Source organism: Passer domesticus, chromosome 5 (assembly GCF_036417665.1).
Source record: "Passer domesticus isolate bPasDom1 chromosome 5, bPasDom1.hap1, whole genome shotgun sequence".
Classification (NCBI taxonomy): Eukaryota; Metazoa; Chordata; class Aves; order Passeriformes; family Passeridae; genus Passer; species Passer domesticus.
The window spans coordinates 2,909,834-2,923,260 of record NC_087478.1 but is presented as its reverse complement, the minus strand read 5'-3'; the positions used below and the strand labels follow the sequence as shown (position 1 = coordinate 2,923,260).

Below are 13,427 nucleotides of genomic sequence, written 5' to 3'. Positions count from 1 at the left end.
ATCCCAGGTTGATGGAGAAGCTGAAGTTTTATAATTCAAAGGAAATTTAGAGCACTGTGGAAAAGCTGCTCCCGTTTCAGGTCCTGTAGCACATTGTTATTCTCATTTCACACGTGGCCTTGCATAATGTTCCACGTTGATCTCCGATTCAGATTTAAACTCTTCAAAGTTTCGGGGGATGTTTTTGATCCTGGGATTTATAGTTCAAGCCCCTTTTCTGTTTCCAAGTGAAGAAAACACATGTTTAGCAAGGACAAAATGAGCCTTGATGGAGTATTTCTTTGATGGTGTTGTGATGATGGTTATGAATTTACATTTTGTGCATAGGATGTTGAGCACCTCATGGGGCCTGGCTGTGCTTTGACTGTACCATTAATTTCGGGAAGGATGCATGATGAATGTTCATCAGGCCCTGCAGGTTCTGATTTGTGGTGCTCACATCACACAGCTGAAAGGCTCCAGAGTGATTAAACGGGATTCAGTCATTAGGAGCTGGCAATACAAATGTGATTAATTACAGAACGCACTGTAAATTGTGAAATGAGTTTGATGGGTTTTTTTTGAAAACATATGTTTCTGCTTCATGGGGTGTCAGAAGTTGGAGTCGTGGTGAATGAGACTTGTTTGCTCTTTCCATGATAATTTGGGAGGGTGCTGGGTCATGGGAATGGTTAGATTTCCATTGTTGTCCCAAGCTCTGGGGGTAAGCAGTGAGATTTGGGGAGAGTCACAGGGAAATCCTTAAATCAAACCTTACAAGTCCATCTTGGAGCCCACAGCCAGGCTCTTGTACTGCCCAAGGTGTATCCTTTGAAGACCTTATAATAAATTACTACTTTATTCCTTCAGCTCTGTCTAGCCTCTGTTTCAGGTCAGCCTCTTTAAACATAAATTCCTCACTAACTCAAGCGCAGTGGCACCAGCCTCCCCCTGAGTCCTGGCAGAGTTTTCCAGCAAAGAATCCCTTTGCCTCTTGCCTGTGGGATGCATCTTTGTGTTGGGAGTGTCAGACTGAAACTAGTAATGGCTTGCTTTTTCCCATTGAAATCGCTGCTGGTAAAAAAAAAAGAATATTGGAAAAAAGTTCGGAACACACTGCCCAGGGAAGTTGTGGTTGCTCCATCCCTGGAAGTGTTCAGGACCAGGCTGGATGGGACTTTCAGCCACCTTGTCTCCTGGAAGGTGTCCCTTCCCATGGCAGGGATAGAACAAGAGGGTCTTTAAGGTCCCTTCCAGTCCAAACCATTCTGTGATTCTAAAAATCCACTCTCCCAATTTTAAGCATTAACCAAAACTTCAGTCCTTTCTTTTTTTTTTCAGTTGGTATTTCTTGTGTTGTGTATTAAACAGTATAATGCATACAATAAACTGCAAGCATCATCCGCACTCATTCTCTTCTGTCTGTAGAATGCAGAAAATGAAAAAAAGGAAAACCCAAAATCCCAACCCCAAATCAGACTGGATTTCTTGGACATCACATCCCTCTATTTGTCTTCTATGTTTTGATGCTTTTATTTGTGGTGGATATTTGCTGTAGACTGTTGGCACTACCAGGGAAAAACAGCAATAATTGTGCAGCGAACTGGTTTATGCTTTATGTAAGAACATTGTGCTGCTGTAAATTTGTTGGGTTTTCCAGAGCTGTCTCCAAAGAATATCCTTCAGAAAGTGACCATGGGGTTTGGGAGTGAGAAGAGTCACTTAGTGTGGGGGATAATTGGATGGAGTTTGGAGGTGTGAGGTCAGAGCCCTGGGCAGGATATTTATACTGCAGTGACATCCCTGGATGGAATGGCCCATAAATTTTAGGTGTTGTTATGCCACAAAATCTATTTGGGGCTGGTCTGTGAGATCCCAAAGGCACAGGGCATGGAGCTGCCTCTTGTGTCCATTGCCAAGCCAAGGGGAGGGTGTTTGTGTTCAGGAGACCTGCAGGTTTTCCTTCTTTCAGTGTGTGGCACCAGTGACACCTGGGGCAATGTCATTTTATGTGAAAGACCCCAGTTCCTACCTGCTGTTGGCATGGGACAACAGTGTGTGCCCGTGCTGCCCAGAAATTCTGATTCAGCTCTGAACCAAGCTGCTGGCTGGCTTGCAGTAGTTCTGGCTGTGGTTAGGAATTCTGACTTGGATGGGGATTTATCTAGGAATTCAGCATTTTGCTTTGAAGACAGGCTTTTTTCCCCTCTTTCTGTGTTTCTGGTGTGGAATTAGTGCACAAGGAGCTGTGGACTGCTACAGGAAGACTTTACCAGAGTTGATAGCTGGGCAAACAGCACAAACATCCTCCCCCATGGCTGTCAGAATGTTTAAATTTTACTTTTAAAAAACTTATAAAACTTTTACTTTTAAAACTTTTAAACTTTTCAGGATTTTACAATTTCAGTTACATTTGTCTGTGCATTTCTGTCTACCTGCCACAGTAAATCTCTTTGCCTGCAAAGATGGCTAAATACTTTTTTGGTTTTCACCCAGAGGGGCTACAATTTGGAAGGAAATAACCATGCAAATGCCTTCTAAGTGCAAGGAATCTGGTGTCTGTACTTGTTTCTCACACAGGTGAATTCATAACCTTCTCATGCAGTCACTCTGAGCTTTGTGATCTGGTTTTGCTTGGTTAAGATGCTGATTTTCCCTGGATAACAGGGCTCTCACAATGTTATTGCTATCATTCTTTTATCCCTGTGGGCTAAAAACTGATGTAAAATTACAGTCACAATACCAGGTTCCCCCCTCTTTTCCCTGAAAGTTCCCAAACTGCTGATTTGACAAGGCCTTCATTAAGACTCCTGGGTCTGGAGATTGGGAGCTGGAGCTCTCAGTGCTCATGATCCATCTCTTCTGAGCCCTGGGCACGGTGCTTAATGCACAAGGAAGGAAAAAATAATCAGGGAATGTGCGTGGAGGCTTGGGGTTAAGTGCCAGGAGCTGCAGAGTTTGGATGCTCATTTTCACAGTGAGCCATCACCCTAATGGTCATTGATACTAATGATGGAAGAACCCCTATGGTTATGTGGTGTGTGCAGAGCTTTCATAATCCAGGCGTTGCCTGCCTCTCAGAAATGCCTTTCAGGAACTCTGTGTACACATCCAAGATCATTTAAGTCAGCCAGTCCTGATTTGTTTCTAAGACTGTTGTTGACAACAGTGAAATTCAGTTACCTTATTCCTAGAAGTCAGAGGGGCAGAGAGCATTGTTACTGCTATTGTTTAAAGTGTGCAATTTCTGTTCAGGTAAGAAATTTTGGAGGAGCACAAATGGCTATCTCTGGGTGAAACACTCTGACTTTGTAGTTACACATGAGGTTTTTTCCTAATTTATCACAGAGGTGACTGAGGCTAAAATCAACCCATTTTTGCCACGCTGGATTCTGTAACAAAATCAGAATGATTTTCAGCCTTCATTCATGCCTGCTGATAACTGACCCAGTGTCCTAGGGTGACTTTATGCTGCTTGTATCCCCAATTGTCTGTTCTGCTTATGCTGGATATTGAGTTCTGTGCTTTTAAAACCAGATCTGGGAGCCAAGGGGGGAGAAGGAGAAGCAGTGGAATATCTGAGGTGGCTGTATCCAGAAACACAGAGATAAGAGCTTCAGCTTTCCTTCTCTCAGACAGTGTTGTCTGCAGCATGGACAGCAGGAGAGAGCTCTCTTTGGCTTTTAGTTAGTTTTTAGCTAGCTGAGGCAGAGAAGTTCCCCAGACTGTGGGTTTTCTTCTTCTTGGAACTGATCAGCCTGCTCAGGACTGAAAACCCAGAAAAACACCAGGAACTCACACTTGTGACCCACTGGAGCCTGGGATGTGGCATTTCCCAGCACAGGAGAGACTGATAAGGGACTGAGTGAGCTGAGCTACACCCCACGACAAGGACCTTCTGAATTTGCCATCTCTTCAGAACAATGAGAGTTTCCATTGTTTAATATTATCCATTTTTTATGCTTCTGAATACTTTGCTTGTTACATAAACAGGGTTTTTTTCCACTTTTCTTGAAGGAGGTTTACCTCCTGAACTGGTTGGGCAGGGGGGCTGCTTGAACTTGCTTTCTAGAAAAGATCCCTTCAGATGTTTCCTCCCAAAATCTGCCTTAAACCAGGACACCCACTTAAAAATGGTTGTGTCCAGAAGATATTTTTGTATTCCCTTCCCAATTTTTGGAGGCGTTAATGTGGGTTGGTTTTGGTACCTAGTCTAGGTGACAGCATTGCAGAATTATGTTCCAGGTGAAATCAGTGTAAAAACACCTTAAAAATAAATAAATAAATAATTGTAGAATTGTTTGGGTTGGAAAATATCATTGAGCCCAGCAGTTAACCTAGGCTAGACTTATGTGGTAAATGCTCTGAACAGCTGAATGCTTCATCATTAAATTCCAACCTGTTGAGGCTGGATGGCCCCAGGTGACTTTTTGTTGTGCTGAAGGACCAGGTGAACGAATTGGTTGCATCCCTGCAAGGTGAAGGGTGGGAAGAGATTAATTCCCCTCTCCTCCTGCCATGTCCCACCTGCATCTCTCTTCCCCCATTCCCCATTCCCAGATCCTGAGGGAGAGCAGTGCTGTGATTCCAGGCTGGCTGGTGCTGATCACACTTGGATGAAGTCTTGAAACAAAGGGATGTGACAAGTGCAAGGGGAGCTGATGGATTTGCTGCTGTTCCTTATCTACATCATCTGATTGCAATTGATAAGTAACACCACCAAGACAGAGCAGAGTCCCTTCCCATTATCAGCACCCCTCTCTTTTTTATCCATTTTCCAAAAAATTTATTTTAAATACTTCAGTGCAAGACAAGTATTGACTTTGACTGAAGGGAGGTAATTAATCACAGTACTTAGGAGTAGATCATTTACTGCTGGGTGGGTACCTGAGCCTCTTGTGCTCAGGGAGTCAGGACAGGCTGGTCTGGGTTTGTGGCACACTGTGCTCTTGGGATCTAGGAGGCAAATTTCTCTTCTGATCTTGGGCAGTTGGACTTGGAAGCAGAAAGCCACAGAGTGGGATGTCAGAAGAGGGTGTCTGTATCCACAATGTTGTGTTTGGGGTGAAGGCAGCTGATCCTACTGTGTGGGAGTGCTTCAGTAGTTGGTGGTGACCCTTCTGTCATGACAAAGTGTTTTGTTTAGCTTCCTGAGCTGCAGTGAGGTAATGGAGGGGATTTTTACTAGATTTTTGCATTATAAAAAAAAAAAAAAAATCAGTATAATGGCATCCACTCACTCTGCACACACTGATGGTTTTCTCCCACAGCATCCCACATCCACCTCTTCCACCCATAGTTCCTGCAACTGGGTTGGAATTTGTAGCCAGTGCAAGCTTCAAGAAATGAAAAAGCAGCTCCCAAACCAATTGCTGCTTTTCTATTGTTAAAAGGATAGCAGTTAATTAAAGACTAGAGAAACCCAAGGGGAATGGTGTGCACATCTGTGAAGGGCTCAAAGGATGGTGGGAAGCAAAGTGTCCTGTAGACAGTGAAGCAGCTTTTTGCTCATGCACTTGCTTGTTTTGACCCAGAGGATATAAGCAGATAATTTTTGGAAATGCTGAATGGCAGCAGAAAGGATGAAAGTTGCATTGAACTGAAATTCAGTGTAGTTGAATAGAAAGAACTGTAAGGAAGTTGTTCAGGTGAGAACCTAAAGCATGTGTTCATGCCTTTATCTGTTGGGTTTTTTTCTAATCAAGAACTGCTTTTTCATTCAGAGTTGGGTGTGTAAGGATTAAAGTCTGTGTGCTGGCCCTTTCTTGGGTCAGGACCACAGAAACTACAGTGTAATCTTCTCTTAGAAATGAGATCAGGGTGGTTTGGATAGCCTGAAAAAACAAATGGCACCAAATATATTGAAGAAAATTTAACAAACACGCAGAATACTGTTATTAAATTAAGTAGCTCACATGGGCTGAACATTAATTTGAAGTTTGTACTTACTCAGTTTTATTTTTTTAAAAGTGAGATAATTAAGATCAAGCAGATTCATCAACAGCTTAAGGGATCATCTACTCAGAGAATGCAAGAGTTACACATTCTCCTACAGACTTCACACTTCCTTCCAGCATCTGTTCATTAGCCTGTGGTAAATTCACATGAATGGCACCACAGAGTACTGCTGGTCCAGAAGTGTCTTTTGAGCACCTGCATTCTTTGATGGGCAGTTGCTTATGACGTCTGGTTTCCATGAAAATCCTCTTTATATAACATAATTTTCCTTGAACACTTTATTTAAGACAGGTGGATAGAAGGCAGTGCCTGAGCTCTGTAGTTGGGGTCTCATGATATTTGTGGCTGCACCACGAGGAAATCAGATCAACAGCTTTTGATGCACTTCCTTTTCTTTTCTGGACTGAATTTGCATTATTTTGTGATCCAGTTCATACCACAGAACTCTGCTGCTGTGAGAACAGAAGACTGTTTGAAGTTTTAAGAAAGGAATTGTTTGAAGATGTCTTTAGCCCCATTTGGTTTTTTTTTTCAGGGAGCCCACAAAAGAATTCAAAGCAAATAGTCATTTTTATAAAAAATGTCATTAAAGCACTAAGTAAATTTTTCTTTAAACATAGGTTTTACTGATTTATTTTGGAAATTCTTAATAGGGGATCTGGCTTTGTAGGGTATGCAGTGGAGTGTGTTGCCAGCCCTGAAGGTCTTGGGGAGGGTTCAGAAACAGCCTGAGCCTTTACTTGGGGCAGCACTCAGCCCCCATCCTGTTTTCACATCCAGTCTGGTTCACAGGGATGTAAATAGTTCAGCAAGAGGAATGAAAATGTGGGGATTCAACCGTTTCCTGTCAAAATGCTGCTTTATCAAAATGGAAATATTTTGTGAGAACATGTCAGTTTTGACAAATTGTTTTGATGGGTGAAGTCTAAACAAATTGTTTTAGCATTCTATGTTATTTTGATATAAAGACATCTCATTTCGACTCCATCATTTAGACCTTTATAACATAGTTGCAACATTTATGTGTTAATATTTTTGTAACTTATAAATATTGCATTGAATGTGTGACAACTTCAAAATTAAAAGAAAATGTCAATATTGTAAGCTTTCTATAGTTTTGCAATATGCTGTTTAGCTTTTAAAAAAACTGCATATCTCGTCACAGAGTCACAGAATGGTTTGGGTTGGAAGGGACCTTAAAGATCATATTTTTCCACTTCCTTGCCATGGACAGGGACATTTCCACTAGACCTTGGATGCTCCAAGCCCTGTCCAGCCTTAGTTTTCCTGGCTGGGTGACCTGTAGCAGATCTCCCCCCAGCCCTTCTGGATGGAGTGGCTGGAATTCCCTTGTGTTGCCCTTCAGGTGCTCTCCTGCTGATCTGGGCTCCTTCTCTCCAGGCTCTGGGCATTTCTTTCTGGCACCAGCAGCTTTACTTTAATGTATCTTAAATGTATATCTCATTCTTGTATCTAGTGTATGTATATATATGTGTGTGTGTGTATGTATGTATGTGTATATATATATGTATATCTGATTAGTGTATCTGTATTAAATTTTGAAGATCCTGAAATATTTGTTTAGAAAATTAATCTTTTAATGAGATCCTGGTATTTTAGTTTATTTTGCAATGGAGGGAAAAGAAAAAAAGCTGATCCTACCCAGCTATAATTCCCATTATTAACTATTTTTGTTCGTTCCAGTGCTAGGAAAGAGTTAAATTTTTAATGATAAAAATAGTTTCCACACTGAGAGTGTTGTCACTTAGCAGATTAATCTGAAAGATCTTAAACCATTTTATAAAGCTGTTTAAGATGCTGTTCTTCACATATGAGAAAATTAAAACTCTGCTGTTTAGAGGTTGATGGGTTCCAGTGGGGATTTTCCACTAGAGGTGTCGACAGGTTGCTGGTGATCCTGGGTTATTAAAAAAAAAGAAACCCAGCATTGAGGAGTGTTTTGTTGTTTTTTTGGTTGTTGTTTTTTTTTAGGTATGGACAAAAATGAGCATAATTTGATATTACTGCTTGTTGGGCGCATGTATCCATGGGGCATGCTGAGGTGTTTCCAGGAGTAGCTTATTTTTAGGTGCTGTATGCCTGTAAGTTATTTATGCTACCATTCCTTTATTTTACCAAACGCAGCAGTTCAGATCCCTGAATCTTGTTCTTGCCAATCAAATGGGTGCCTTGGGGGAAAAAACAGTCATGGAAAGTAAAAAACCAACCGTGTTCTTCCCATTGTCTTGTCGGTCTTTCAGATTTCAGGGGTTTTCCTGCACTTTGCAGTGTCCTGTTCTTGGAGGGGGAAATAAAAAAAAGGAAAATGAGAATTTCCATGTAAACCTGAGAGGAGTGGCTCTTAGCAAAACAGCAACTACTAGAAAACGAGATAAAATCCCAAGAGTTGCTAATGTGATAATAGTATCTCATATTCATTGAATGGAGTGCCTGTGCCTCAGTGCTGTCATGGGACTGCGAATGTGCTTTTAATCTCTTATTTCTCTAGAGAGGCAGATAAATCTGAACCCATTATGTGCTGAGGCTGAGGCAGGGCACAGGGATTTGCAGGGTTGCAGGGAATGAAGCTGCTGTCCTGGCTCTGGGGCATGTGTTCAGGGGGTTTGGAGGGGATGGGGTGTGCCTTGCTCCAGCATTTCCAGCTGCTCTTGGAATGGTTTTCATGGTCAGCACGCACAGAGCAAGGGGAAAGGGCTGGGCTTGAGCAGCTGATGGGGAAAACGTGATGATAAATACTAAAACCTAATGATAGTACTCATTTAAATGATAAATACTAATGGGGCTTTGCACATCAGCCAGTGGCCAGCTGGCAGCAGTCCCTGTTCCTCAGGTGGTGCCAGGTCCAAATGTCCTAGAGTCTCAGGACACAGCTTGGGAAAATGAGACCAACAAGTAAAAGTGAGGAAATGGCAGTGGGGCAGAAGGAGAGGGAGGAATTTGAGTCAGAGGTGTTCTGGGCAAGGTGAACTGAGTGGAGAAAAGTGGGAAGAATTTGAGGGATATTGGATATGATCCATTTCTTGATGGAGTTCAGGTCTCTGGAAGGGGCACTCAATTTTATAACCTGAGTCTTGATGTTGGAAAGGTCCTTTTTCTTTCTCATTGAAGAATTAGCTGTAATATTTGCCAGACTAGAAGGTGATCTCTGAAATGGTTGTTTTTTCATGGAAGGAGGCAGTGAGCTGCCGGGACCTGGTTTTTACTTTTGCAGGTGTGGATAATTTCACTGAGGTCTGTTGGGAGTGGTTCACCTTCACCAGCCCATCCCTGAGTCTGGGAACTGGTGCATCACTAGAGCTGCTCCTCAGGAATTGGGGAAGGAAATGTTGAGTCTTTTTCAAGTGTCTGAAGCCCATGGGCCACTCCTGACTCAATGAATTAATTTAAGGCAGGGGAAAATGTTTTGAAAACAGGAATACTAGTGGAGTTTAGGACACCATGGAGCAGAATTCTTTAGCCTGGCCACCTTCCCTTCCCACCAGCTGCAGAAAAAAGCAGAGTTCTTCCACCCTGTCCAGCAGCAGGAGAGGTTCAGTAGACCCTTTTCCTGTAGGTAATGAGGGAAAATGGGAAATAGTGATGGAAAGTTCACTGCTTCAGTCCCCAGGTGCTGTAGGAGTCTGATGTGCCAGAGGAGCAGCAGCATTTCTGGAGAGGGATGCTCAGGTTGGGCACCCATGCATTGCACTGAGAGCTATTCTCATTTACCCAGCAGATTTTCCTTGGTTTGAATATATTTGTTTAACATTTTGCTTGGGCCTCAAAGGCTTTTGCAGATATTGTGATCATTCAGATTCACTTCATTACTACGAAAAATTAATATTTGCACTGTGGTGACTTGAACTGTAAAACTGAGAAGGCTGATTGTGCTCTGTAGGCACAGAGGAAAGTACAAATCCCTGTTTCTACAACTTCCAGTGCAATTTCCTGTCTCTCAGAGGTTTTCAGAGTCGTTTTATCTATGCCACAAAAGCATAATAAAGGAAAACCCTAGAAATTAGATTTGTATGGGAAGGATGCTTCTGAAACCACCTAGAAAGTGAGAATATCTCAGTTTTCTTTTTCAGCTGAGCCTGTTTAGTCTGAAAATAGAGGTCACCTTGTGACTTTTGGACTTTGGAAGCCTCTAATCCAGATCTGAATGTGGAGAGGAGCTTATTTAGATGTCAAACTGTGAGGTGCAAGTCTTTCAAAAAGGACAGGGGATTTTATTTTATTTTTTTTTCTCTCTCTGAAAGGCACTGGGAGACTGACTGACAGACAGCCAGATCTGTGAATCAGGCATCGTTATGACATCTCCAGTTGGGCATCTGGAAGTGGAAGCCCCTGAAATCTGTTAATCTGTTGTCAACTTTGAAAATCCTATTCTCCCCCCATCTCCCTCCCCCCCACTCCTGCCAGCTTTGAAAGTTCAAAGTGTGTGCTTTTTATCACATTTGTCATTCCTTGGTAGTGAAGCTCTGGCATTCAGAAATTTGGCTGACAACTTTGTGGGAAGGAGCCAAAATCGAGTTCAACTTGCACCTTTCTGTGCTGCACCCAGTGCTGTTCTCAGGGAGAGGCAGAAGTCTGAGCTAGAGGGACTCCAGCCTCATTCATTACCACAATTACTATCCTCTCCCTGGTGCCAAAATTCAGCTTGTTTTCTTTATCCTGAGGTAGGTGGACAGGAACTGATGAGGTGTACACAGCAGGAGTGTTGAGAGAGAAAGTGCCATATCTATACCATTTCTTCTCAGGCTGTTCTTTCATCTTAAATAATGCAAAGGTTATAAATCTTCTGGAAGTCATGCGAAATCAGTGCTGCAAAAGACTTAGAATGGTTCCAGGCAAGTTCAAACACTATTTTATGGAAGCTCAAGTCCAGCAGTGCAAGGTTTGATAATTTTAAGTACATTTAAATGCACATTTAAAGTAATTTAGATAACTAAATGGGATGTATAGCTCAAGCTGGGAGAATTGGCTTTTGGGGAAGGAGCAGAACTCAGAAATGAGGTTGAGGTAAGGTGCCCTGGGCATGGCTTGTGTCTTTATCCATGCCCAATCCTGTGGATTACTGTGGGGCAATGGTCTTTAAACAACATATCTAGTTGTTTATTCAGAGGAAATGCTTAAACTTTCAAATGTTTGTGATTTTTCCCTTTTGTAGGTGTTTCTAAGTTAGCAACATAACTGCATTCCTGATGATTCTCTCACATATAAGTAAGATTAGTTTGGAGAGAAAACAAAATTTCAGATGTAATTTAATTCTCATTTACAGGCAGGTAGAATTAAAGTCAAATTTTTGGATTTTTGATTTTAGTTGCACAGTGCATTTCAAGAGGAATCTCTTGTCTGTCAAGCTGAGATATGCTGAATTATTGCCTTTATGTGTCTACTGATTTAAACAAGAACTGACCTGGAATGTGAATCCTAGAGGCAAAATTTATATATTTTTATATTTATTTTTATTTATTTATAAAATTTATATATATATATAAAACTGCATACATGTCCTAAGTTAATGCTGGTTCACAGCATTACCGTATTTACCTCAGTAATTATTCATTTTTTTTCCTAAATGAAACAGAAGTTCCTGATAAGGGAAAGACTTTGAGTCTTTTTGCTAGTGTATTGACTCAGCAGCTGATATATGATGTTCTCAGGGTTGATTTTTCTCCTCTGTTGGAAAAGCACCTGGAGTTTCTGGTCTCTTGTCAAGGAATTGAAAGTTTGCACAGCTTCTTTTTTCCCAGAGGTCATTAGTGAACATACAGAGAGACTTTATAAATCACAGGTGATAAGCAGGAAACGAGTGGTTACACAGGCAGTGGCCAGTTCTGAGTGGGAGAGATGGGGATGATAAGCCACGATGCTGTAAATCACTGTCAGTGTCTACAGTGGAGCAACACCTTCCCTTTTTTTGAGATTTAACTGTGTGCACAGGTTGCCCAAAGAAGTGGACAACAAACCAGCTTTTTTCCTTGTATGAGTTGCAGTTGCATCCAAAACGTCAGAGCTGGTAAACCCAAAGAGACATTTCTAAATTGACTGAATCACAGGATAGTTTGAGATGGAAGAAGCATGAAGGATCATGTCATTCCACACCTTGCCATGTGCAAGGACACCTTTCACTATCTCAGGGTGCTCCAAGCCCTGTCCAACCTGGCCTTGGACACCTCCAGGGATGGGGCAGCCACAGCTGCTCTGCTCACCCTGTGCCAGGGCCTCATCCCTCTAATAATGAAGAATTTCTTCTTAATAAATACACCAGGACAGCTACGTGGCAAGTAGCTGCAGTCTGCTGTGCTAAGCATTTCTTTTCTTCCCTCCCCTTCCCCAGCAATCAAGGAGAAATACATGGACTGGACAGAGTTTCTCATCCAGGATCTGACCGGCGCCAGGACGGCCCCTGCGAATTTGCTGGAAGGTGTATGTATTAGATTGCAGTTCCTCCTCCTCTTCCTCTTCCTCCTCGCTGTGTGCTTGCAGTGTCTGTGTGCCAGCCCTGGGACCTGACCCAGCCCTGCCCCAAAATCTCGGTCAGCAGTGCCTGGACTCTGCTGGCTCTGCTTCTCAGCCTGGTGGGAGAAGTAGAGCATGGAGGGGATCCACAGAAGGGAGAGCCCTTCAGTGCCCCATTAGACCCATCAAACTGGTGACCTGAGCTGCTAATCCATCTCTGCCCCATCCCTGGAAGTGTTCAAAGCCAGGCTGGATGGGGCCTGGAGCAATCTAGCCTAGTGGGAGGTGTCCCTGCCTGTGGCATGGGCTTGGAACTGGATGATCTTTAAGGTCCCTTCCAACCCAAACCATTCTGTGGCTCTGTGGCACAGGTTAGAGAGGGGGTTTAGTAGGTTGATGGAGGCACTGTCAGGTTTATCTTTATATGGGAAGTGCTCCTTCAAGAGCATTCCCTCCACCTAAATCTGGCAATCGCATTTAGTGGGGAAGGTATTGGGTAAGGTGTCCTCAGAAGGGCAGAAAGGTTCATTTTTTAGATGCACCTATTCGGCCAAAAGCCCAGTCTGTGCAGCAAATCCATGGGGTGGCTTGCATCTGGGACAAGCCTCACTGTGCCTTGAGAACAAAAATCCCACAGCTTCCCCTTGAAACCAGGGGCAGCTTCTGCATCAGGGCCTGCCCTGCTCTCCTGTGGGTGCTGTGGGGGCATTTGCCCAGGAGACAGATGATCCTGCAGGAGCCCCTCATTCTTTGTCCCTCTGTGCTGAGAGCAAGGGCATACAGGAATTTACCTTTGTGAAAGTGCTCACTTTGGCTTGTGGGAAGGCAGTGTCCATCCAGGCACCATTTTTGATCATTTTGTCCCTGGTCACTTCCACCATCCACAGCTGCATCCTTTTTCCACATGCCCAAGCAGCATGAACGTACCTGGCAGGGAGAATTTTAATATTATACCATTAGGGTTTTTTCCCCTCATCTAAGGGATGAACAGCAGTGCAGACACCAAATAATCCACATCCTCATCC

At 42.9% G+C, this 13,427-nt stretch overlaps 1 protein-coding gene across 4 annotated transcripts in view; it reads left to right on the top strand.

Moving 5' to 3' along the window:
- The window catches only part of SFMBT2 (Scm like with four mbt domains 2), a 108,082-nt gene that overhangs the window by 33,562 nt on the left and 61,093 nt on the right, over positions 1 to 13,427 (top strand). For 3 of the 4 annotated variants that reach the window (XM_064421713.1, XM_064421712.1, XM_064421714.1), the window contains exon 5: positions 12,281 to 12,369. In XM_064421713.1, the coding sequence (XP_064277783.1) occupies positions 12,281 to 12,369 (89 nt within the window). Of the gene's footprint in view, positions 1 to 12,278; positions 12,370 to 13,427 lie in introns of those variants that run through there. The other variant, XM_064421715.1, reaches the window with a different exon arrangement.